Genomic DNA, 27650 nt, shown 5'->3' with positions numbered 1-27650 from the left:
AATGTGCCGAGATGGATAATCCAGATATTTATAAACCAGATTCGAGAAAATCGAGGGGGCGTGCAACGAAGCAACTCACTGCAAAATTGTACAAATATTTGCAAACGTTTCTTAATTGCCCAGAAACAATTTCTCACAATTAATAATTTTGAAATACTTGGCAATCATTTGCAGTAGTTTAATTGTTTGAATGTAAAATTTGTATTAGGAAATTCATTCAGCCAAAACGCATTGGTTATTAGCTGCTTAAAATGCCAACTTAATTTTAGTAATACGCCCATTTAAGACAAGCTATGACGACCATTGCAATTATAAAATAGTTACCAAAAGTCGTTCTTTTCCCCTTTTTATTAGAAATGAATGCACAGCAAATGAAATATTTATAATCATTATATTTTATTTTATACACATTTTTCGAAAGTTTCACTTAGCTAGCTAGAAAAAAATCATAGTGAGAAAAACACAATTCGCTTAGGATTATGGGGAGTTACAAACAAATCCAGGGTACACAGGGAAGTCGAACAAGAACGGTTCTATATATTATATATATATATATAATAGGCATATCGAATCGGTTTTATATATTGAGTATGCTTCAGTGAATGTGCGTGTTTGTGTATGGGTGTTTTTGGGGCTCTTTGACCAACAACAGCAAATAAAAAAAACATTAAGCTCGGCTACATTTCATCTAATAGAAACTTGACGTGTCTTCTGCATCCACTTCGCTTTCTTCATCATCATCATCATCATCATTATCTTCACATTCATCTTCTTCGTTTCGTTTTCGTTTAAAATAATTAAAAATAATAGTAAATAAAACACCACAGTCATGATTTTTTTAATAGAACACAAAATATACACAAAAAGGAGTGAAGAGGGCAATACAAATTAGGGAAATTAGATCAGGAAAAGTGGTGGGGGAAAGTTTGCAAATAGCAAAATATTTACAAAAGCCATGGGAAATCATCAAGAAATGGATAGCCGGGTAAGGAAAAATAGAGTTTTAGAGTTATAGAGATATAGTACTAGGGCAGGAATAATTGTATCAGGCGTTTCTTCGTCTATACATATACAATATGAATGTTGTTTTCATACTTTCGCTTCGATTTTGTTTCTTTTATTGATACATATAAATAAAATTCTTTGATTCGTGTTTTTTTTTTGTTTTCTTCCAATTTTGCTTATAGTTTTATAATTTTTTTGTGTTTAGTTGCGTCAACTAATTCCGTTTTTGTTATAAAAAAAATTTGCTATGAATTTAAAAAAAGATGTTGACATTGCCGGGTAATTTCTTTCTTCTTTGATCGAATGATGCACAACAAAATTCTCTACGTGTGAGTGTGTTGCCGTGTGTGTGTGTGTGGGTGGGTGTGAGTGGGCGTGTGTGGGGGGCAGTGGAAAGGGGGTTATTTCAGGGGTGAGACAGAGAGAGATAGAGAGTGGGGGGCTGGGGGTAGCGAGATAGAGAGGATGAGCTGCTGCATTTGACTCTGTACAGGTTGGTGACTTGACTAATTCGGGCGAGGGCGTGGCCGGTGCTGACCCTTGACCTTAGATCAGCGCCGTTATCAGCTTGGCCTTGAAGTTCACGAACTTCTCGCTGGTGGCCGCAACGCGCTGCAAATGAAGGCGATTGCGATGTCGTTAGATTCGAGAATGACATTAAAGTCAGCTAAGTACTTACCAGAATCAAATCCTGGACGAGATTGGCCAGACCGCGATTGGCCAGCACCACGAGGCGCGTGACCGGGCCGGGAATGCCCTCGGTGTAGCCATCGGCATTGCGAGTGCTATCGCCATCCGCATCTCCATCGCCGCCCAAGCTGCCGCTGCTACTGCTGCTGCTGGCACTGCCGCCCACCGAGTTGGCCGCCTCATCGCCCTGCTGGGTCTGCACACTGCCCGAAAAGAGCTGGTTGTTTGTGTAGGTAAGTAAGCAAAGTGTACCAATTAGACGCTTGGAAAGCGGGTGAAAGGGGACTGGTACTTACCCTCACCACATCCAGGAGGAAGTTGCCGGAGCCGCCGGCTCCCAGAGCATTGCCACTGGACGAACCTCCAGCTCCGCCGCTTGAGCCACCGGCCAGACCCGCACCGCCGAAGCTGAGGAACCTTTTGAACAGATTACTATTGGTAAGTCCATTCCATTGCAAAGTACATGTTGTTGAGTTATCGATTCAAACGGATGTTTCGATTGTTATTTATATTAGTATGTTGTTGAATTTCGTTGTTGAGGTACGGCCATTCCATTCGAATTTGTTGGTTGTTCAGTGTGATGCAAATGCATATGTTGTTGAGTAGTTAATTTATATTTATAAGTTGTTGATTGGTTGTTGAATTTGGTTTTATGTTTGATTTGTTTCCAATTTATCAATGGATTACGTATTGTTGAACCATTGTAGAGTTGTTGTTGAATTGTTGTGGGGGTGAAAAGGGAAGGAAAGTGTATGATTAGTTGAGTGCCTAGATTTCTGTTGTACAAGTGTTTTGAATATTATAAAATAAATGTATAACAAGAATTTTCACTTAGGTATCTAACTAAGAGGCTGACATTTATAACTAGAGCAGGAGTAGTAGACCTGCACTTACCTCTTGTTGCGGTCGTCCAGATCGGCGGTCTCCTCCGCAGAGTCGAGGGTAAGTTCATCGATCGCCGGCGACTTGGACTCGGAGAGCTGCAGATCATTGGTGCTCAGGGCCTTCTCATTCACACCGGAGGACGGCGAGACACTGGGCAGCTCGTTGTTGAAGCTTAGCTGGATGGGCTCGTTGGACTTGAGGGGAATGGGCGCCTGGGCGACCGGCGAGGAGGCGGAGGATGCGGATGGGGACAGGGACTGGGCGGCCACTGCGGCGGCTGCTGCTTCCGCCTCCTTCACCTGGCGGGCCACTCGGATCGTCTCCTCCAATTGCTTGTTGATGGCCGACAAATCGATCTGGGTATCGGTGGCTCCATTCTTTTGGGTTTTGTTTTGTTTTTTTTTTGGATTTTGTTTTGGATTTTTGTCATTTGATTTTTTGCGATATTTTTGGTGGGGCATTTGTTGCATTGTTTTTTATTGTGCGTGTGTTGGGAAATTTGGAATTTTAAAGTTCATTATGTGCGTGTGGGGGAAGGGGAAAGGTTGGGGAGAGGGGAAAATTGTGGATGGTTCAAAGGGGGGGGGGGGGGGGAAGCCCAAGGTGGAGGGGTGGAGGGAAAGGCAAAGCGTAGGATTTGGAGACGAGTAATGTGTGTTCAAGAGTATGTTTTGTGTGTGTTTCGTTTCGTTTTGTATTCGTTTTCGTTTTGGTTTTTTTCAGTGTTTTCGGATTTGGTGAGTTCACGAAAAGTGAGGTTATTTTATAGTTTGTGAGGTTAGAGTGAATGTGAGGTTAGGTGGAGACAAAGGGGTTAGGTGGTTTGGTTTGATCATTTGCACAGGCGATTTTTGTTGTCGATTGTGGTTTCGAAATCGATCGATTAATTGATGGGCAGTTATCAAATACGTGCACAAATGCGTTCGATGTATTTGTGTATACATTTGGCGGTTGTCAGTTATCGGTTATCAGTTATCAGTTATCGGTTATCAGTTTTCAGTGGATCGTTGTTCGTAATTTTTTTTGATTGATTTGATTTGATTGTTTTGGTGGTGAGTTATTTGCATTGCACAAATCGAATCGGGTTTTAATGGAACATGAAAATAAAGAGAAAAAGATACAAAAATAAGCAAAAGAGAAAAACAAAAGGAGCGAGACAGCACAGATTGAAAGAGATAGAGAGAGTTAGAGAGGAGCGCTTAGTCTAGAAATCCACTTGATCAGACATCGACTATCGTATACGCTTCCTTGGGTTTATATTTACGCATTAAGGCTCTAAAAAGCTAACAATTGAATCTCTTTCTTTGCCAACAAAAAATAAACATGAAAATCCTTGTCAACTCTTTTGTTTTTGCTTCTTTATTCTGCGGCGAGCGGAAAATCGAGGACGGCGAAAATGAGTGCGCAAATGAGTACACTGAGTTACGAATATATCTGGGGATGAACGCAAAGATAGCTGAGTATATGTGAATGCACTCGAAAGTGTGAGTGTGAGTGTACAGACGAGTGCTGTGATAAGAAAAACACCCAACCAAACCTAAAAGTTACCTTGGCAACAAAAGTGAACAATGGATATTTATGGGTATTTTATACTCTTTTTTGAGTCTGTCTTGGCACCAAAAGTGTGTATGGATTTTTTTTTTGGGGTTTCGGAAATCTCTAGGTATATCAAAACTCTCAAAAAATGTGTCTTAAAGCAGGTAGGGGATTATTAAATGTTTTATATACAAAGATGCATGCTTTTAGACACAATTTGTAAAGTTTCGAGATCACTAAAAACGTGAGAATCGGTTTGGAGCAAAAAGTCGCAGAGGATACAATTATATTGGTATATTTGGAAATGTATTAAAAAATGACTTACAAAACTAATACAATATAAATGGTAAAATATATATATTTTAATTTTTAAAAAACACCTACTAACCTAAGTGGAATGAGGGTGCGCATGAGAAGGCAGGATAGTTTGGAACAGAAAATATAGTACATTCATGGTTTTAAAAGTGGATGCCAGGGAAAGTTGGAAAAGAAGATGGAAAATAGCGCTGGAGAGGAAAAGTCAGAGGAGAACGGAGAGCGAGCGAGAGAGACAAAGGCATGAAGGTTGGAAACAAGAGACAGAGAGACAGAGAGAGAGAGGGAGAGAGAAAGAGAAGACTGGTGAGTATGCATGTGTTCTGGAAACCAGTGTGCTAAAGGTAATTTCAAAACAATCAAGTGTTGGTTAACAATGCCAATTCAATGAGAACTTCACTTTCATTTTATCATTCTCCTTTAATATTTATTTCAATTTCTGTAGTGGGTGGTTGGGTGGCTGTTGTTGTGCTGTGCGGAGAAATTTTGAGGAAAAGAGAAACCTATTTTAAATGCCAATTCAAAAGTACTTCTTCACAGAGTTGTGGAATATCAACCGAAAGTTGCATACAGGCGTGCCAAAAAAATTTCTAGAATTTTGAGTTTAGTTATAAAAGTCTAAAAGTGTGCAGTGAAAAATGAAATGCCATATTTTCGAATGAATTTATGGGATTTAAATTTGTAAATTATGTTACTGCACACTTTTGAATAACTTTAAAAGCAACTTCAAAACGTTTAAGATTTTCGCCGCATGCTTTGATGCCACATCTTGGTGATATTTTTCTCTGTGTATTACGTTGCGAGTATCTCACAGTTGTTGTAGCAAACGAAACGCACTTTAGGTGGACTCAGTGGTTGTGGTACTGGTGGAGCTTGAACTGGTGGAGCTGCTGCTCTTCTCCGCATCGATCTCGTTGTCATCATCGGGCTCGAAGGTGGGCAGTTCGATGGTCACACGGGTGCCACTGTCACCACTGGATGTAGTGGTGCTACTGCTACTGCTGCTGCTGCTGCTCTTGGAGCTCTCATCGTCATCATCATCGAAGTCGGCATCGAAACTGGTCCTGGCCGCATTTGCAGTATTGCCCTGGATGGCGGTACGCAGAACCGTGGGTCCCAAAGTTCTCAGCAGCTTGGAGATAATGCGGTTCGCCTGCTCATCGATTTGCTACAACAACCACGAATCGAAGTGGTGCGTATACGAATTTAGATTCGGTGGTGCAGGTGCATTGAGTTTTTTGTTTGCGGGGGAGCGGGTTTTTGGGTGGAGTGGAGTGGAGGGGAGATTAGTTAGCTTCAGTGGTTCAGTTTCGGTTACATACAATGCGGGTGTTTTCTGGGTAAAAGGGTTTTTTGGTCGGGGGTTCTATTTGCGAGGGAACTAGGAGTCTATGGGGCATATCGAAAATATACAATGACATTTTTATACATGTGCGCAGTGATTGAAGGGGTGAAATCTACGGCATATACGATGGTGGAGTGCGGGTCGTAGCTGTTCGAGGGCTCAAAGCTGTTCAAAAGTGGTTTTGATTTTGAAAACAATATAATAATTGCCATTTTCACAATTTTTTAAAATTAAGCAACTATTTTTTAGTTGCGAATTTTTGCAATTCCAATTCAAAAACTACTTTACGAACGAGTTTTGAGCCGATTCGGTCTGGAGACGTATCTCCATTTGCTTAACGATGAGCGAAGGTTTCTAAACGAATTCAAAAATGCTTTTTCTAAATGATGTTGCTGATGTTGTTCTCTTCTTCTTCTTCATCTTCTTCCTTGTGTGTTGTTGTTGTTCTTGTTGTGATGTTGGTTGTTGCTTTGCAATCCTTGTTTGCCTTTCGTATTTGTATTTGTTGCTGCCTCTATCAATGCTCAATCAAAGATGGGCAATAATTTCGTAATGTTGTTGTTGTCAATTGTTGTGGCCTTTGTTGTTGCTGTTGTTGTGGTTGTTGTTGATGTTGTTATATTATCTCTGGTTGTAATAAAATAATTGGTAGACTTTAATAAACGATTGATATCGGCTATGATGGTTAGCAATTGTGGATCATCGATGCTGTTGTTGGTGGGAAACAGAATGTTGGTGGTTGTGGGTTCAATTGGTGGGGGTAAATCAGTGGTGCTAGAAGAAGTAGTAGTAGTAGTGGTGGTGGTGGTGGTGCTGGTTGTTGTTTCAGGTAGAACTGTTGCTCTTGTTGTTCTTGTTATGGCTGTCGGGGGATCAGCGGTTGTTGCTGGCTCAAAGGAGCGCGGAAACAACTGGAGAAGCTCCTCCACTGGCGTGCTAGTAGTACTGGAGGTACTACTGGTGCTAGTGGTGCTACTAGTGGTGCTTGTTCTTGTTGGATTACTGGGACTGGTGGTGGTTGTTGTTGTTGGGGATGAAGATGCTTGATTGTTGGTTGGGCTTTCATCACCTTTCGTTTCATCTGCTCCTGCAGATCCTGCTCCTGCTCCCGATTGTGGTGCAAATGTGGGCAAATCGATCCTCACCCGTCGGCTTTCCTCCACCTCGTTGCTGCTGCTGCTCGGTGGTGCACTGCCCGCACTTCGTGTGGCCGGACTACTCGATGGCGCCACATCGTCATCCTCGTCAAAGTCCGCATCGAAATCGGCATCGAAGTCGGTAGCCGCCGTTGTACGGCCACCGGCTGCACCACCCGCACCACCTCGGTTTCCGGCCAATATGGTATTCAGAAGACCAGGACCGGCCACCCGAATCACCTGGGCTATAATTCGATTTACTATGGAGTCGATTTCCTAGCGGGAGATCAGCGAAAGGTCAACAAAATATATGTGTTTTGATAACTATTTTTTGGTTTTTTTTTGTTCTGGTAAATGAGATTCTTTGGTGGTTCTGCGCTTTTTTGTTTTTGGTGGTAGCGGTGCTTTCCACATGAGATGCTGATGCAGTTGCTGATTTGTTGTTGATTTCTAGTCGATTGCTGACTGTTCTTGATGTTCTTGATGATCTTGGCCAATTGTTCGGATGATAATATCGATTTTGCAGGCTGAAAACTCAATTGTGGGTGTGTATATTTCATTTGGTTTTGTTGATTCTGTGTGTCTATGTTCATGTCATGTTCATGGGCGTGTGTAGTAGTTGGGTGGGTGGTGGTGGTTCAACCTCTGCTACTGGGTGGTGCTGGCATGCTGAGTGGTTGCTAGTAGAAGTAGTAGTAGTAGGATATGGATTTTTGGGTGGTTCAGTGCTCGTTTTGCAAGGCCTAAAGAAAAACATGCAACATTTGGAGGTAAAAACACATTTCCAGGAGAGGACGGGGACCAAGCCAATAATTTTTGTTTGCGGATTAAAGCCTTAGGCTAGATAGTATGTTCATTTTTGAAATTGCGTTTGTTTGCTCATTTTTGCTCCTGCGCAAACTGGCCATCGGGCTGGAAGTTGGTTAGGTCCTCGGGCAGTTGATCATAGTCCTTGGACCCTGCCTCCATATCATTCCCATCACTATCAATGCCATCATCGTCCTCCTTGGCTGGCTGTCTGGGATTGAGACCTCGATCGAAGGCCGGATTGAGAATGGTGCCCAGAACCACGGGCCCAACGCGTTGCAACACATTATTCACTAGACGATTGATCTGCACATTGATCTCCTATGTGATTCAAATACACTTTCAATACACTTTCATATAAACGGGGATATATAGTTTTTTTTTTGGATTTTTTGTTCATTTTCTAGGGACCTAAAACCCTGGGCTAAAAGTGTCTGAGTGGATTGTTATACATAGCATTACGTATGGATTTGGCTGACATAACGGAGGCAGAGGGGTCAAAGGGGGGAACGGCTAATGGTTCATGTATATATAATATATAGATAAGATATCAAATCGGGTTCTTACCTTGGTGATGTCGGGGAAAAGTTCGCGCAGCAGTCCAATCGTTCGTTTGTTGCGATCGGCTATCAATGTTTCTTGGTCTTTGGCGCCCAATGTCAAGACATCGATTTCCTGGAAATTAGGATAAAGAAATATATTTCAAATAAATACATACTCTATACACTTCATATATTACATACTACATATATGCCTTCTAGTTCTACATACTATATAGAAACAGGTAGAATCTGCCTGGAATTTAATTACTTAATTAATTAAATCAAAGCATTTCCCCCTGACCTTAGCCATTTGAAACGCAGTTGACTTTCCGCTTGGGAATGACTGGTTTTGGGTGCGAATTACTTTTGCTACCTATATAATTTTGTACATCTGTTGCATAATAACTGGCAGTGAAACAACAGAGAAGTTGGACAAGATGAGCCAGCAGCAGCAGATGCAAAACGAAAGAAAACAAAAGGCCTCAAAGTGCCCGCAAATTGACAAAACTTTCACTTTAGACAATGGGTAATGGGTTGCTGGTGGTACCCCTTGAACCTAACCCTTTCCCCCCTTGCAGGGGGCGCCCCATGTCATTTGTGTAATCAAGTTTCAAGTTGCAAGTTTCAAGTGTAAATTGTAATTTTCTTGGTGTTTCTCGCTGGCTACGAGGGATCTTCTATCGCCACACCAACACCGCATTAGCTGGCTCCTTGTTTAAGTTAAGTTAAGTTTGCTGCAGCTTAGTGGGTGGTGCAGGGCTTTAGTTCAGTGGGTGGTGGTGGCGGTGCAGCTGCTCTTTGGCCCGAAAAACAAAAGTAGAGTCAAGAGTCAGGGAGCTCAATCTCAAAAGGCCCAGGCCCAGAAAGCCAAATGACTTGGCAAAAAGTTGTTAACGTTAATGGGCAATTGCCAACTGTGCAGCAGCAGCAACTGCAGCAGCAGCAGCAGAAACATCAGCAACAACAGCAATAAGCTGTCTAAGCTAAGAAAATATTGCACAATAAATTTTCAAATTGCATTAAAATTGCATTTTGTGGGCGGTGGATGAATGGATGAATGAGCGTCCAACTTTTGGACAATCAACAGCACGAGTCACTAAGCAGCAAAAAAGCAAAAAAGGCAAAAAAAAAAGCAAACAAGCAAAGGCAACTTCTTAGTTGCAACAATTGTCAAGGTGCCACCAGGTGCAAAGGATTCCAGAGCCGCTCAAAAGCAGCACAATCTAATAATATAGCATCAACACTTTAACAATTGGAAAAGTTTCTTCCGCTCCTTGACAACGAATAAAAAAATAGGAAATAAGATTGTGCTGGGCAACCATTTCAATATCGCACAATGTAGCCAAAGTTTTAATACTCTTAATGGAATGGTCATTGCCAAATGCGCTATTGAAAATGCTAAAATTCAAGTTCGGCATTAAGAAACCCTATAAAAATGACTCTATATGAGTACTTATTATTTATTAATGCCACTATGGTTGCTGTTTTTATAGAAATGCATTTAAGAATATTTTCCTCAAATAATTCTACTATGTAAGTACCTTGACAACTCCTTTTCATACATCATCGATGACAATACCTCAAGTTAATGAGGCAATTGTTTATATTCTATTAATGTTGGTATTCTATCAGTTGCCCATTATTCCAATTGTTAATGGCTTTCGTATGTGTTCAACTATGCTGGCCTTTCGCTGAAAACCGCATCTTGGCCACTTAATGAGATTGGGTATTTGGAATTTAGCAGGGTATTTCCATAAAATAGTCACGTTTCGCAGCCAGCTAACTTTCGGAATGCTACTTAAAGGTAGAAATGGTAAATGGTATCCCCAGAGCGCAAATATATATATATATATGTATATAGTCTCGTATTTATTTATTCCTCTGCAGAGCAGAGTGGATGTTGCTGCTGTTGCAGCGTTTAATTGACTCAAAAGTCAGTGCGGAAGTTGACTTTTACACGCGGGCGGAAGTCACCAACAGCAGCAGCAGAAGCGACGATGATTATGATGATGAGGAGCATAAAATAAACTTTTGCTAGTTTGGCCAACAAACTGTCGCCAACTCCCTGTCTCTCAGTATCCCTGTCTCGTTTCTGCACAATACTCCCCCTGAAGTATTCATCATATTTTAAGCTGTCTGTCAGTGTCAGTTTAGTGCGACAATTGTTTGGATATTGCCCAGATGGGTTGGATGTGGATGGATCCCCCGGCCGAGGAGAATTGGGAAGCAACGGGGGCCCAAAACTACTTAAGGCAAAAGTTACGATTTTATGGGACATCTTAATGAATTTCAAATGAGTTCAAGCCCAGAAGCTGCCTCGTGGCAAACGTCATTAAAGCGAATGCTGTGAATTTTAAGCAGTCTGCAGTATGTTGGGAATTTCATTTTCATTTTCAGTTTCACCAAGGCGGAAGACACTGCTTATATAGAATCGAATTCAATCGAAACGAAACACTAATCGATTGACCAGCTTGCCCAAAAATATCGTTAAATAGATAAAAATAAAAAAACATAATCAATAAAGAAAACAAATTGTTAAAAGCGCTTTAAAATCGCCTTGACCTTAACCAACTTTTAAGGCGACTCTCGACTCAATAAAAATGCCACAAATTACTGCCATAGTCAAGATCTCATCGAAAGAGATACTCGTATATATGCGAGTGTAAAAGCGACGATACAAAAAAAAAACAAGATTTGATAATTCATAGATTGCGCATAAATTAACAATGCAAACTGGTATATTTTTTATATTTTATATTTGCTGTTAAATATTCACGGATTAAAAATATATTTAGATAGAATTAATGCTGAATCGAATTAATTTAAACTTCGATGTCACAGCTTAAGTTTTATTTATTGAAAACATGGATTTTTATAGAGCATTTAGTTTGTGATGTGATATGGCCAACAACATTCCACTAAACCAAATTGAAATTCCACTTTAATTGCGAATGCGACCTCAGCGATAGTGCGTGTCATGACCGCAGTGGATTTATTTTCTATAACTAAACAGATAAATCGTGCCACGCCCATCGCTAATCCATTGGGCTGGAGGCAAAAGCCACAGTCACAGCCAAAGGCAAAGCCTTTTAGCCACTTGTCAGCCGGCCAATGAGGCCTTGTTCGGCGGCTAATAAAAATACGCGACACAATTAAATTAAATTGAAAAATGGGCGAAACTGGAATTCGAAAATGAATAAATCAAATGAACAAACCACCCGTCCCGATGGACTATTGGATAATGGCCGGACTTTAATTATTCTGCAGCACTGGCTAATCGCGCAGAGACAACATGCATATACCTTTTTATGTTTTTAGTGGCATAGAGACTACCATTTGGACTCCCTGCCGTATAAATTGTCTTTGGTTTCCATCTGACTGACATGACAGACAAGGCAAGCGCGTCTCGTTTGCCACTTAACAAAAATGCAGTTACCAACAAATTGCCAGCAACAGCAGCAACAACAGTGGATTGCGATTGACGTTTTACTTGTCGCACAATGCGGCGTATGCGTGATATGTGTACAGAAGCGCGAAGAGAGGAAGTTGTGCAGTGGTTCAGTGGTGCAGCAGCACCACCACCACCACCAGCACCAGCAGCAGCAGAGGGTGGTGGTTACATAAGCGGAAAGTCAGTCACTAGGTGGTAGATTGGTGCACTTGGCTGGGAATCAACACTAATTTTACTCGTGGTGGGTGTAAGCTTAAACATATTTAAAGTGCGGCTTAAATTGTGTATTTTAAGAGTGGCTAATAGAATATATTTTACATTTACAGCATAATATATCCAAGTACTACAGTGTCTCCGATTGTGGTTATATCATTGTTGCCACGTGCTGGCTGGTGCTGAATGCCAAAAGGAAGCCAGTGAGCAAAGCAAACGATTCGCATCGCATCGTATTGAATTGAAGCAGACAGACAGAAAGAGGCAAGCAAATAAAAATACAAGTAAGTGGCAACAATGAAGATATCATTGCAGTTGACAACGCAAAGAAAATTGTCCACAGCTTTGCTTATTTATATAGATTTTCCTTCGATTTCCGCCGATTTTTTCATTTTTTTTATTTTTTTCTTTCAGCCCCATCTCTTCTCGAGAGCTAGTTCAATCGCCATTGTCATCGTCTCGTTAAATGATTTATGGCGCAAGGCATGTCAACACGCCGAGATGAACATCAGCTCCGACTACGACTGAACTATATACATAGGTTTAAGTATATACATATATATACACATTGACTACGACTTCGACTTCGACTTCATTAACGTATCAGCGTTTTGTGGGCTAAATTTTGACCCAGTTTTGGCTCTCAACCACAGAGCCAAATTGGGCAACAACAAATGCTTACCGTTTTGTGTAACATTTGCTTTTCGGTTGGATTTTTTTTTTTTTTGGAATTACTTTTTTTGGCCCATTCAGCAGATGTTCACAGATTTTATTGTAAATTGCGTGGGTGCAGGCATTTAAAATATATACATATATTACGTGGCGCATGGTATCGCAGCTTATAGTTTTCTCATACTCCGATGAGCAATTTAGCAAACATTTTTAATGGGCTCTCGTTAAAAAAGATGGCTACGTAATGGGCAGCTTTCAGCATATCATTTGCATATTATTTTACCGCACAGTTTAAGAACTATTATTTAAGTATATCGTCGCTTTTGCATAAGTACATTGCTGTCCAATGTATTTATTAGCTCACACTTAAGATAAATACCCATTGCTACTTCTTAACAACCGCTTTTGTGCATAACTTCTGGAATGGCTTTAGTTTAATTTATGGTTTTACAAATATAAAATATTTGAGTTAATTAAATTACCGTGTTAAGAGCGCATTTGTTTGCTTATATTCTGTAAATAGAGCTATGTCTGTTCAGATTTAAATACTTTTCTGAATGCCAAGCCAGGAATACGAATATTTTTACCAGGAAAACGATCTTATACGTTTTTGATTCATGGGTTTCACACGAACGTCCAAAATAATTGCACGGCCAGCTTTGATTGACAAATATTGCGACGTTGATTTCATTTATATTTTTGATTTTGTTGATTTGTTGTTGCCATACAGCCTTTGGGCTATGTGGAGTTTTTAACGATTTCGGAGATTTGTGCAAATTTGTTGCACAAAGTGAAAGCCATACTATGACATAAAACAATGCTAAAAACTGGCCAGCTCTCTGGCCGAAAAGTTTCGGCTAACAAATTAGCAGGGGGCTGGGTGAACGGGGTGCTAATTGCCGACACAGTGATACAATGATCCCCAACGATGATCGAATGCTATGGGTATGAGTATGAGTCTTATGAGTATGGGTATGGGTATAAGTATGGGTATGGGAATACTACGAATACGAATGGGAATTGTGGGGAACTGTCTCGCCGCCCGGCAATTAAGTAATAAAATAGCAGAGCTGCAGGGGCTTGCTCAACTCAACTGGCAGGCAAAGAGTCCGGTTTTTGTTTTGGCCAGGCCAACACCCAGCTGAGGCACAATGTAAAAAGCCAAAAAAAACATAGGCAAACGGCAGCTAAGGAAACAGGTACCAAGTGTGCCAACTTCCTTGGAACTGGTACTGGTCTGATCTCCAAGAGATCCAAGCTCTGATCCAGTCACGCAGGTTGAACGGGGGCCCAGAGACCCCGAGACCCGAATTGGCCAGGCCAAAAGCCGAATACCAATACCAACCAACTGAAAACCATAAACCGAATTTGAAAAGTAAAAGGAAGTTTTCGCCGACTGGGCAACAAACATGTTTGGCCGCTTCCTCCTTCCCCCATTCCCCCTTCCACCTTCCGAAAAAGCAGCCCAATCCAAGTGCAAATTTGTCAAGCAAATATGGTCGAAAGGGCAACTGAGTCAGCAGCACGCGCTACTCTACGCCAACTGAATGCTAGCGAGGGTCGCTCGAAGAGTTCCGGCACATGTGCCATTAGTCTCAGCACTCGAACAATTTGGTTTATGGGCTTCAATTGTTTTATTACACCATGTCCGTTTCATAGATCTTTAAGTTGGCTTTAACGTTTAAATAAATATGTAGTAAAGCGAACTTTAACTGGTTTTTGGAACCACTGCTCGAATGGGAAAGAGTCGATGAAAGCTTTGAATAATATTGGTTTTACACACTCGCTTGTTTGACTTTTGACTACTCTATCATTATCTTAAAACACAGAGTCTAGCAAATATTTGTTCTGTACTAAGCTTCTCTATATAAATTGATCGCTTGATTAGCAGAAAATTAATTAATGGATGATCGTAACTTAGCGATTGTATTAAGATACCTATTTATCTGATCCTGCAAAGATGATCGTAACTTAGCGATTGTATTAAGATACCTATACATATATCTGATCCTTCAAAGATGATCATTACTCAGAGATTCTGCTAAGATACCTATATATCTGATTCTGAAAAATCACCGAAAAGTATCTAGAATTCTGGTGGACTCACCCTGCCATTGGCCAGCGGGATTTGGAGGACGTCCAGCTCGGAGTTGCCGTTGGCGGGCTGCGGAAGTGGCAGCGGCACGGCGCTGATGAGGCAGACGGCGCTGCCGAGGATCAGGAGCGCCAGGATGTGCTGTCTGCTTGGCTGCCTCATGTTGTATCTGTTTCTGTCGCGTGCGCGTGTGTGTGTGTGTGTGAGCGGGACGTGGGTGTGTGTGGGTGTGCTGCAACGAGATAGCATGCTAATTAATGATAATGCAGGGACAAAGAAATTCAAATTGTGGATAAAGGTCAGCGGGCGGTGACCTTCTGTTATCGCGCGCGTTTCTTACACCTCTAAAATCAGAAATATATATAAGGTAAATAAAAACGAAATCGAAGCCGATAAAAACGCGCATCTTGTTTGATTTCGAGTCTGCGGTTTTTGGTAAATCTTTTTTATTATCCAATCGTTTGTTTGGTTTGCTGGCTATTCTCTGCCCCCAAGGTCTTTGAAACGATGCGGATGCTAACGATAACTGTCAATAGGCGATGGCCAATAGCCGATGGCCAATGGCCAACTATGGCGGTGGTTTGGTCAAGTTTAAATATTGGACATTTCTTGGGCAACGCGGCGTATGAGTAATGCCAGCAGTATTGGTGTGCTGCAACGGCAAGCAATTTATAAATCACAACAAAAAATTATGTAATTTTTTTTTTCACTTTTTATATTTGGCCAGCAGCCGCAACCAGTATTTGTGTGTATGTGTGTGTTTTATTTTTTGTGCAATTTCTACGGGCAAAGCTTTTTAAAGCTGGGCTTTTGTTAAAAAAGAAATTGAATAAGGCCCAGTGAAAGAAAGAGAGAGACATGGGACACAGAGAGAGAGAGAGAGAGAGAGAGAGAGAGAGAGAGGCAGACAGGTGCGAAAAGCAAGGCATCAATCGTAATTACACAAAAAAATGTGAGAAAATGCATTTGAAAACAAACCAAACTCGAGGCTCTAATTGAAGAAAGACAGCAGTGTGAAGAGAGAGAGAGGGAGGGGTGTCATTTCTTTGGTAAACAGCAATGCAAAATTATGAGTCATCGCGTATTTAATGAGTGAAACTAAGTACATTGTAAGGGAAACAGCAAATTAGAATCGCTGATTGCCTTATTAGACTTTGACACGAATGTGAGATGACATTGCGAGCTCAAAGGTTAAGGCTCTGCCAATTGGAGATCGGCAGGTGAAAAGTTAAATAACAGACGGAAATACGTCGCCAATTGGTAAATACTACGACATTTATAATCTGTTAAAGCGAAATACGCTTTTTTTTATACAGATAGGGTGAGTAGAAGCCTAACACTTTTCTTCTTTGGCAAACTCTTTAAAAATATATATAAAAACTCTCTTTGATCTTCTTACTAATGAAATGCCATCGAAAATAATAATAATGAATAATAATAGAATTAAAAGCGAAGTCAACTATTTTTAATATTTGCAACTTCTGCATATTTAGTGGTAAAACTGTATAACCTAAATATTGCCATCACCCATTTAAAAGTCAAAATAAATGAACTCGGGGAAACTCCGAAAGCCCAAGAGCCAAGTCATCTTCGGCTGAGGCATGCAAGAAATGAACTTGAAAGCGTATTTTGGGCCGTTTTGTTTTGGCCGCCTTTTGCTGCTGTTTTGTTTGGCTGTCAATCAGGCAATCACTCCGACAATCCAGCAATTTGGCAATACAAAAGCGTCGAGAAAGGGGGGAACTTCAAAACTGGGGATTGCCACCTCGAGGCGAACATGCAACACGGATGGTCCGGTCATCGTCATCGCTGGCCCGTCTTAACTTGGCCCGAAGACTGCTGGCTGTTAAAGTAGGGCGTATGCGCCAAAAGCCAAAAAATCCGACGAAGGCGACCACAACAGAAAAGCAAAAGAGAAAGAGCGCAAACCGGCAACAACAGACCTCCACCAGATGTTATGTCATCTTTGCGGCTGTTGCTTTTACTTTCAAGCTCTCCATCTCTCTCTCTCTCTCTCCCTCTCTCCATCTCTTTCACACTCTTTCTTTCGCTCTCTTTCTCTCGCCTGGCCGGAGCTGATCCATTTGCTTCTAACAATTGTCCGAAAAGTGATCAGTGATCAACAACGTGACTTGACATCCACCATTCGGTTTATTTTTGTTTTTGTTTTTGCATACGGAACTGGCGGCTTTTATGATTACGACTCACTGGCAATTGCACAAATATCATAAAACTCATAAAAACGAAAAATCCGCATCTGGCATTGAGTGCATGCTTCGGCATGGACATGTCGTAATTAAAAGGCAAAGCCCCCAAAACACAACAGCGATAATCAAGGCTTGAGTGGGATTTCGGATATCTGAGGGATTTCGAAATGTAATTTAAGCCAAGTGACTGGGCGTTTTCAAAAAAAATACAATAAAAAACATAACAAAAACTCTACTAAAATAAAAACTGAAGTAGTGCACTTCCTGTGTCCCACAGTTTGCAATTTAAATTCGCCCTTGCAAAGTTTGGGTTCAGGGAAACGGTGCGCATGCGTGATATTTTTTAAGAGACTGTGCAATTCTGGCAGTTCCTAGTAACTTATTTTCAAAAAACTAGCCAAAGAGGGGGTTAAGAAAAATCTGCATAAGTTTGTTGAAGTATAGGAATGGGTAGTTGACTTTCAAAAATTCTAAATAAAATCCAAGACCTATAATTTAAAAGCCCCATTAAAATTTCTACAGATATTTGAATATTATTCAACCGGCTTGTCGAGATTCTGCCTGAAGATAGCTGTTCCACTTTAGTACCCGCTAGATAAAGCCCCTCCTCGCCAATCGATTTCAGCACTGCACACGAAACCTCTCGAAACGCAACTTGAAAATTGGCAATCAAAAACGTTTTTGTGTTAACCAACTCGCATTAATTGGGCAATCCAAACAAGGTAAATGAATGCAGCAAATAAGAAATGAGACAAAACCGAAAATAGTTCAGCACACGCGTCAGGTATTTATATTTTTTGTGTGATTTTTTCCATGTTTTTTGGTTGATTACTTCAGTTATTCAGTTATTTCATATTATTGTTCACGAACCAAGCATACTTTAAAAAATGTTAAGCACAGCAAAAAAAAATATTGAAAAAAATATAGTACAATGTTTTTGTTGAAGTTTTTCAATCCGTTTTTTGATGGTTTAGTTTTTGTTTGATATCCTCGCGAAAACAGTTATTTCTTTGCGAATTTTTTTTTTTGCACATCACATTGTTGTTGTTGTTGGTGGGGGGATACATACGCGTTTTGGCCAAAATGTAAACAGCCCAAAAAAAAAAATATGTATTTCTTTTTTTTTTTCTAAAAAAGAAACTGCAACAATTGCGTGGATCGGTGGATCAGTGGATCGTGGATCGGTGGTGCGACTGACTGCGACTGCTTCTCTTTGTGGTCTGGGCTGTTGGGCCTGCAATTGATTACTAACGTGATTTTATCACACACAAGCGACTAAAGCTCGAGACAAAGCGCGCCGTGTACGTCGGCAGCGGCGTTGGCAGCGGCGCCTCTGAAAAAACGCCCGCCGTACCGCCTCCGTACCGCTTGAGCCGCCTCAAGTCCAAGTCGAACCGCTCGAGTTCCGCTCGAAACGAAAACGAAAGTGAGCGCCAAAAGTCAAGCTTGAGTCGCTCGCGAGCTTGACCAGGCTTTTTGAGTGGTTTCCACTGACGTTTCATTATTATTTTTTCTCGTTTTTCACATTTTTTATTTGTGAATTTTTTCTTTATTTTTTACGAGTAACTCCTGCAGCTTGTTTTTCTTGTGTCTTTTGTATTTTTCCCATTTTTTCGACAAGACGATTACGCGAAAAGTTTCCGGCTCGTGACTGCCAGCTTCACTTTGTCAGTTTGTCAATCTCCATCAGCTGGCTCAGTTTGTCAGTGGGCCGTGGCCAGGATTAGAGCCAGTTTTTTTTAGCCTTTTTATTTTTTTTTTGTATTTTTTTCCCTATTTTTTCTCGTATTTTTAGTTTAGTGGCTTACACAACCTCCTGTGCAGCTGCGCATCGCGAAGATGCATTATATTGCGGCGCCGCTTCCCTGCGATACAAAATAATCGTTGCAGTTGCATTTATCGATATTGCCAGTCGCTACAATCGGACACTTCAATTTGATTCGATTTGATTGCAGTGCCCATTACCATTTTATCATTCCGCATTCCGAAAGTTAGCCAGAAAACAAATAAAGCAACAGATGTCTTTGGCTTGAAATGGAAAATTTTATGAAAATTGCCAGCCAAGTCGTGGGGTTAATGGAAGTCGTGACATCCCAGCATTCAGAATATTTCGAGTTACTATTTAGAGGTACTTAAAATGTATGAGTTCTTAAGACATTGCTAGTTTCCATGATTAAGAAATAAAGCTCAATGGGGGAAACAAAACATAGCCGTTAATGACTTATTTAAATGCTAATGCGAAGGAATAGTTATTTTAATAATTACAAAACGCTTAAACATTGCTAATTTAATGTATTTATTATCCCAGACTTTCTACAGTGCTTAAAAAAAACAATAAGCCAATACAACTTCATTTTTAAATACAAATTTATGATATTCATTTATTATTTATTTATACTATTAACAACTGACGTAGAATTCGTTTCGATCCTGTCAAAGTTTCAAGCACTTGAAGGGTTCAAGTAGGTTCACTGAACTTGGTCTTTCGACCAAAAATTCTATTGAGTGTTCCAGCACTTCGCACTTCGAGGGTCTAACTGGGCCCAAAGGTTGGCCACAAAATTTCCGCCCTGTCATGCTGGCCATGCACTTTGGCCAAAAGCCACTCGATGATAATCAGAAGCAAAAAACCTTCGGCCGGGCACAAAAGCGCGAAGGAAAATACAAAAAAAGAAAAAGAAACTCAAAATCGAATACCGAATACTGACCAACCGCAAGACAATGTCGCCGATCTGTGGTTAGCGACAGTTATGAGTTGTTCTTGAATGATCGATCATGGTGATAATGATCGTTGTGGCCATAATCACGTTTTCGATGAAGATGTAGCGCTAATTTGACCTTCTGAGGAATCAGAACTACCAGCAGCTAGTCAGTTGTCAGTGGACGACATTTTTGATAGTTTTCAGTGTGCAAGTGAATGGAATTCAGGCTGTTGGGCTACAGTGAGGACTGGCTAAGGAGTTTTAGGTACTTAAGTACTTCTGTAGTCATCTTGGTAGAATAATACATTTTGCTATATTTATTTAGTAGTAAAGCTTAAGCTCTACAAAGACTTGGTAGATTTCTATAAGTTTCTATTTTTCAATTATAATTTTTTCCGACTACAAAAGTTGCACAAAAACTAGAAAATTGCATATATATATTTATATATCCCATTTTTGTAGTAAAGCCTAATTTCCTCTGCCAGTTTTTATTATATTACACATGAGATAGTCTGGTTTTTACAAGGTATTTGTTATAGTTTTTATTATATTACACATGAGATAGTCTGGTTTTTACCAGGTATTTGCAGAATTTTTTGTATCAAAGAGATCACTGTGCTGGCAGTGTGAACCGGAAGCTAGTGTTCAATGCGACTCGATTCGAATCGAATCGTTTCCATTGGATTCGACTTACTTCGATTTGATTATTGGTTCGAGCATCGCTCTTTTATTTGGTTTTTATATATGATTTTCCATGTTTTTTTTTTTTTTTTGACTGGGCAACCACATTACCTTCGGCGGCGGACTGTCGCCGCTCTGAAGGATAACCGGTAACCGGTAGGTGGCTTTTGTTGTTTTTTTGATTTTTTTTTTTTTTTGGCTGGCGTTGCCCTGGGTTAACGACCAACTGGCGCAAAAGTGTGGAAGTGCAGGCAGACATGCATGGCAGGCTACAAATTACGCATACGCCGCTTGGTACCGAGCCCAACTGGAGCTCAACTGGAGATACTGTATCTCGGCGATTGCAAAAGCAAGAGTAGCAAAAATAGCTGAAAAGCAAAAGCAAAGCAATAGCAAATGCGAAGGCAGTCGAGCCAAAATCAGTCAGTCGGTCGACTAGTGAGACTCACTAAGCAAACTCACTAAAAGTTGCATGCGTTCGAAATCAGTTTAAGGTGAATTAGATTTTGACACACATACAGCGACAGCGTTTTGCATAAACCAAAAATACAAAACTACAAAACTACAAAACTTATACGAATAAACGAATATACGAAAATTATGAAATTAGTCTCAGTTGCCTGGGTCGTTCGCTTTTGCGAAAAGCAAAAGCTGCCAAATCGAAAATGACAACGAAATTAGCTTTAATGGCCGGACCTCAGACTCTATTGTCTAGTTCTTGCTTTTGTTGCTGCGTCGCTGCCACGCCCATGTGGGCGTACGCAATTTGCATACGATCTTCTATTTGAACCCGAACACCAAAGGGGGCAACTGCTCAGCCCAAGACAAAGCTAGAGGTTCTTAAGTACTCAAAGTTCTTTTGAATTGCAATTTTAAGTGTTAACTTGCGCGTTTATTTTAGTAAAATTTCTTCAATTGTATATATTGTATATTTTGGCTTACAGAACTAATAAAGTAAACTTTCGGAGCCATTTAATCCCGCATGCAAACTGCAAGTTACCACATGGCACTTGAATACCTCTGCTATTTGTTCGACTTCTTTGGGGACCCTCAGCGGCCCTGAAAAGCGACTATACATGGTATACATACATGGTATAAATGGTAACAAGAGGGCCAAAGTGGCAGAGCCCATTGTCCCTGCCATTGAACGGCAATTCATGGCGCATCAATTAATTCTGGCGACGTTGACATGGCTTTAAATCGAGCGACTTGCAGACGTCGCAGATCCATTGGAGCGGTAATCGGGGAATATAGAGATACATATGGGGGCTATGGGGGGTTTTCGAGGGGTATATTGTGCAGATTACTGACAGTTCACTTTGCCGTGTGCCCAATGGTGCAATTAAATGTAAAGACATCGTCGAAGTCACTGCCATTGTTCGGTGTTTGTTTCTTATTTCTTGTGGCCGTTTGCTGTTTGCTGTTTCTGTTTTAATGGCAGCCCATAGACATTAACAAGGTTGGGCTGCAGTTTTTGTGCTTCTTTTTCGGTACTCTTTGGATTTGATTTAATTGCCAGCGTTTTCGAACCATTACAGGGACTTAATTCTTCGATTTTATGAGTAATCCGGCAAAATAGCTCTGCCCGACGAGACCCTGAACGGGATGATGATCTACGGTACGGACTCTGACCCGGATTGAAGTCGTATCAATCGTCACGTTCCTCATTCCTCATTCCTCATTCCTCGTTGCTCCACGTTCCACGTTCCACGTTCCCAGTAAACAGTAAACACAGAGAAAAACGTCAAACGGAGCCTTGCATAAATTAGCGATTGCCAAAGTCTCTCGGCGTTTTTGTCTCAGCCTCCGTTTTACAGCCTCCGCCGGTGACTAATTGCAAACAATTACTAATAATAAGTACGAGTGGTTGTCCGAGTGTTCAAATAATCAGAGATACAAAGTGTCCCAAATGCAAGCAGACAACTTGATTTCTGGCGTGAAAAGGAAGCTGTCACATTGGGAGATTGGGCCACGATTCGTTCGATGATGGTGAATTTGAAATGCTCTGCAAATAATCTTTTTAAAAAGAATTCTGGAGGAAGAAAATATATACAAATATACTAATGAAGCCTGGAAGATTACTTATATTCATATTCACCATTAGGCCATATTCAACATCCCTTATTTCTGGCTTCAAACACTTCCAAAGCACCCAATTTTCAGTTCCCCCTTTGCCAAAATGGATATTGCACTCATAATTAAATGGGTATAAGTTCGCAAATTTACAAATAATAAGTACATATTCGGGAAGAAACTGATGTTGGACTTTCGGCAGCCAATCAGCTCATTAGGTTCACAATTATCCACTCAAACACTTTGCGAATTGCGGTAAGGTAGTGTGTGTGTGTGTGTGTGATTGGTATGAAAGGCAAAAATAGCATAATGCATTTAAGCCAAGTTAACATGTTAACAATTCTGTGGCTGCGGCGGCTTTTGCTTTTGGCCGTCATTTTCAGTTGATTGGCAAACCGAACGTGGTGGTGGCCCACCGAAAAAAAGAGAAGAGAAAAAATTAAAAAGTTTTGGTTACTCAGGGGCGGCGGTGGGTTAGGGGGCGTGGTTCGGCAGCGGGGCTGTGAAAAGGCCGCGAAAAGACTCTGTAGTGTCATGATTTATCGGAGCTGCCTAGATAACTCTTTGCCCTCAGCAAAAAAAAAGAAAAAAGAAGCAAAAGAAAAGTACGTGATATCGATCAGGTTAACTCACGGGTTTTTTCCATATTTTTTTTTTAAACCACATGTTGGTAGTATTCAGTGACACCGAAAACAAGAATATTACCTACAACAACTCTTTAACGCCATGACTTGCCGGATATCAATCAGTCAGGCTTTCTGGCAGCTGTTGCCTAAACTTAGACTGTCTGGCTTTGATCGAAGTGATTGGCCGAAAATATAAAAATAAATGAGAAACCTCTGCAGCACAGAGCTGTAAATAATTAAATCCATGAGTTGGCGCAAACAACGGTGGCGATTGTTGTTAATGGGATATCAAAGCGAATTGGGTCATTAGTCTGGAATCAAAAAATCCTGAGAGAGAAGCCCGACCAGCGGACCAAACAATTACACAATATTTTCAACGAGATTTTAACAGCAAGTGATTGCATAAACTGGGGATTATATTTAGCTGGATTGCCTGTGCAGTAAAAACATCCACTTTTCCATTATTATTTATTAGACAAGAGCTTCCGGTATAAGTTCGATATGTGTGAAGAAGTTTTTCATTATTACCTGGCTAAAAAAAAATCATAAAAATTGGCTAAGTATGGCTAAAAATGGAATTTATATTTTTTATTACAAATCGATAGGGAATTTTATTACGCGCTTAAATAAGTATGGCATTACACATTCAGAGAATTATTAAGTTGTGACCAAAATAAACGGATTTTTAAATACGGAAATTCGGTTTTTCCCAACATTTGATACTCACGAAGGGAATTTTCGTGTTAACGTGTCTGAAATGGTCATATAGATGAGAGAATACCAGTTTTATGCAGCTAATTGCAGGTAGTTTTTAGACGAATATAATTAACGAATAATAATTAAAAGCCAACAAGCAAGATTGCAACTATTTTAAATACGTATTGCCTTCAAAAGAAAAAGGGAGTGCTCTTGATTTTCAAAATAATCATTCAAAGATAAAATGGTGCATTTTTATGTTGCCTGGCGTTGATTTGATTTCTGCATTAGCATTTAAGAATAACGATCGGTCGAACTAGTTTGGCTTTGCAGATGACAGATTAGCTTGATCTCAGTGTATCTGTATCTGCGGCTGTTTCTTCAGTTCGCCAATTAGCAGAAATTAACTCGAAGGACTTCTGATGGCCAAGAGTGCGTATTGTTTGGGCCAGGCCAAGCCAATCCGGCGATTTGTGGCCTAGAGGTTAAACCAATTGTATAACAAGCGCTAAGAGGCTGCGCCAAATTCAAGTGGTTAGATATACAACAAAAAGAAAAAACAAAAAATCTGAAAAATAAATTGCAGCAACTAGTTTGCTTTTAATATTTATGGCGCTATTTATTATGTTAATTTCTGAGCACGGCGATTTCTCACAGGCAAACGAATCAATCGTTTATATTGTGTTTTTGTTTTTTTCTAGCCACTGCTCCAATTTGCCGATTAAATAAAGGCAGAAATTGCTGGGAGTCGTAAAAGTGCAAAGTGTATAACTAAGCCGCATTAAAATCTAAAAGTTGCCCGCAAAACTGCAACTCCGTCTCTTTTGGATTTTCAGCATTAGTGTTTAGTATATGTATTTATATGTTGCCAAGCAGCGAAACGAAGTCAAACGATTTGGCAAGGTTATTATTTATTGCACAAAGATATGTGTTAATAATACACACAAACACGAATCGAGTCGAGTTTCGAATACCGCGGAGTTGGCAGTTAGAGTCGAGTGCTTTTTTTCACCTCCAACAATTGTCAATAAACCCTAATTGCCAGAGATCGTAATTCTCCAGGTACGACGTACAATGTCAAGTGCCGATGGCTCATTAGCAATGTAGTGTGGTGGTCGCCATTTCCGCTTCCGCCTGCCGTTCACATCAAAAGGGTTTTCCGCTTGTAGCTTGAAAATGAAAACTAAGGAAAATAAGCAGCCTTAACGATGGCAATTAAATGTGGAGAAGTGCCAAAGAAAACAATCCTTTTCGTTTGCAACGCCACAAATCACAAGTTCACAAGTCAATGGGGTGAGTCTCAAATATATTCAGACATTCGAAATTGATTTCCATTTGAAGGCTAAATTGATGCAAGATTGATCGGAATTTAAACACTTTTAACATGTTTGGCTTATGTTTTATTTGAAGTGTTTATAGCACGATTTTGGCATGTTTTAAAACGGGATTTTGAGTGACTTGAAGATATATTTTTTTTAATACTATATGTCTTTCCAACAGATGGCCATGCCATGTTATAATGTTATAAATAAACCATAACATTTGTACACAGCTAAGAATATTTTAAGCATCTCGATCACCTATTTGTATCTCATATCAAGGCTGCGCCATTCACAAAGATCTTCAGATTTACGAAGTAAATCGTAGAATATTTAATTCAGTGCTTTAATTTTGTATAAAGCATCCCCTGAGCATCTAAAGTTCAGCCTGCTAATGAATCGGACTCACCGCCCCATGAATGCCACAAGTGACTTACAATATCAGATCGTAAAGTTGCCATTAGATGGCTGAATTAAAAGCCAAAATCTGAGGGCAGTCGAAGCATTAAAGGGCACAACATTTGCACAAAGTGAAACAATTATATCATTATTGTTTTGGCTTAGCTCGTTTTATTGTGCCCCTTAATTACGGCTGTGGTTTCATCTTCTTTTTTTTTTTTTTATGGGAGTCACTAAGAAACGTTAACTAAAAACGTTGATGCACAGAAAAAAAATAATACACAAAATACATGCTTATGGAGTAAATATAAAACACACAAATATGTTGAAAATTTTATGCATTTATAAATTCTGTTTAAGTAATAATAAATGTAAGTATAAAAGTTTTGCATTGAAAAGTGTTTGCAAAACGCGCTTTTCTTGTTAAAAATATTTAAAACGGATTTCTTAAATATAATGAGCAGTATTTGAAGCCCCAAGTGAGGCACGCTTCAACAGTTGGAGTTGCGTTTAAACGCTTATGTCATGCCGATCCAATCCGACCCGAGCAGCTATATATGTATATATATATATATATATATATATGCATATCCCCCTTATATTTCCCAGCCGATCTCTGCGCACTTGAAAGGTTAAACGAGCGTGACGACGAGCCGCAGCCGCAGCCGCCGCCGCTGTTTTGCCTCTTGGACTTGGACTACCTGGCTTTAGCTTTGGCTTTAGCTTTTGCTTTTGGCTTAACTTTAACCCATGTTTGCCATTACGTTCACGGGGCAGCCCCTTCACGTACTCAAACGCCGCCCAGTCAGTGCACCCGTACGATCATCGCCGAGATGCTGGCCCAATCTCACCCATTTATCTAATGGACAATGCTAATTAACAGTCACGCATAACTGCGACACCTGCATTTCGGTTTTCCACCTTTTACATAAGGCCTTTATTTCAATCACCTTTGTGGCGCTGAAAGCCAAAAAAACGAAAAAATACTGGGAAGTGGGCACATTATGGCATTAGCTAATGACTCTGATTCGCGTCGTCTATTAAATGTGTGCCTAATGGCAATTTGCCGGGTAATTGTGGCTTCTAGTTCTGGGCAGTTCTGGGTGAGAAGTCTGGCCATTTGTAAGCCCCGATGTTCTGGTCATCTTTTAAAGTGGCAACTTGGTAAAGCACCCCATCTAATTAAGCCTCATCATCATTGTGGCAAAAGGGGAAATGCGACTCATCTAGATATATTTCTTAGCATCAGATGATCTCTAATCTGGTTATTAAACCTACTTGAACTTAATGCCAATTCTTAAGAGTAATCGCCATTACATTACCCTTCTAAGGTAGAAAATTAAGTATGGCAAGATATGTACATATATAATAACGGGTGTTTTTTTTAGAGGTATAGAACTTTAAGTTGGCATTACTGTTCAAGATGGCGACCGATTTAACAGCTGTCAAGTGATTTATTCTCAGTTTGGTTTGGCAATTCGTCATGCGTGCTTACAAAATCCAACTCGTGCAAGAATTGAAACCAAACGATCATCAAGCAAGGCGTAGATTCGTCGAATGGGCCCAAAACGAGATTGCTGTTGTTCCCGATTTTTCATAAGCCTCCAAGATCTTGTGATTTAACACCGCTAGACTACTTTTTGTGGGGCTATGTAAAGTCATTGGTCTATGCGGATAAGCCACAAACGCTAAACCATTTGGAAGACAACATTCGCCGTGTTATTGCCGATATACGGCCAAATATGTTGGAAAAAGTCATTGCAAATTGGACGTCCAGATTGGACTACATCCGAGCCAGCCGTGGCGGTCATATGCCAGAAATCATATTTAAAATGTAATGCCACAAGATTATCTTTCATGTCAATAAAATTCATGTCAATCGAATAATCCATCGTTGTTTTATTGCAATTTAAAGTTCTATACCTCTAAAAAAAACACCCTATATAATATAATTGAGTAATAGTAACTAGTTCCAGCTGAAAAACTAAACTAGCTTAAAAAGTCCACGAAATAAAACGCCCCCTTGTTAAGATGTTGCTATATTTGCGTACGACAATCCGCATAAGATATGCCACACTGATCAGCTCCACAGACGATTGACCCATTGCACAATCGTCAAAACGGAGGCGGCTCCAGTGGGAGGATCCACCAGCCACGCCCACCGCCCAACTAACCGTGAACCAAACGCTTGGCAGATGTTATATGAGGTAGTGGCCAAAGCTTCCTGGGCGCAGTTTTCATTCGATCGACGGCCA

General features: G+C 40.4%; 1 protein-coding gene across 6 annotated transcripts; it reads right to left on the bottom strand.

Moving 5' to 3' along the window:
• Positions 1–374: 374 nt before the first annotated feature.
• LOC120455672 (zinc finger CCHC domain-containing protein 10) lies at positions 375–18130 on the bottom strand. 6 transcript variants are annotated; one of them, XM_039642070.1, is made up of 7 exons: positions 17969–18130; positions 14705–14924; positions 8287–8394; positions 2590–2957; positions 1992–2127; positions 1685–1912; positions 375–1617 (listed from the first exon to the last, which is right to left on the bottom strand). In XM_039642070.1, exons 2-7 carry the CDS (start codon positions 14852–14854, stop codon positions 1552–1554), a joined length of 1056 nt encoding a protein of 351 aa, XP_039498004.1. In that variant the 5' UTR covers positions 14855–14924; positions 17969–18130; the 3' UTR covers positions 375–1551. The 6 variants fall into 6 exon arrangements, with proteins under 6 accessions (XP_039498004.1, XP_039498005.1, XP_039498007.1 ...); XM_039642071.1 differs by having other exon boundaries at positions 1992–2112; XM_039642072.2 differs by lacking the exons at positions 375–1617; positions 1685–1912; positions 1992–2127; positions 2590–2957 and adding exons at positions 5457–6403; positions 6846–7188.
• Positions 18131–27650: the final 9520 nt, after the last annotated feature.

The sequence above is a fragment of the Drosophila santomea genome, chromosome X (assembly GCF_016746245.2).
Source record: "Drosophila santomea strain STO CAGO 1482 chromosome X, Prin_Dsan_1.1, whole genome shotgun sequence".
Classification (NCBI taxonomy): domain Eukaryota; kingdom Metazoa; phylum Arthropoda; class Insecta; order Diptera; family Drosophilidae; genus Drosophila; species Drosophila santomea.
This window is presented reverse-complemented; position numbering and strand designations above follow the sequence as displayed.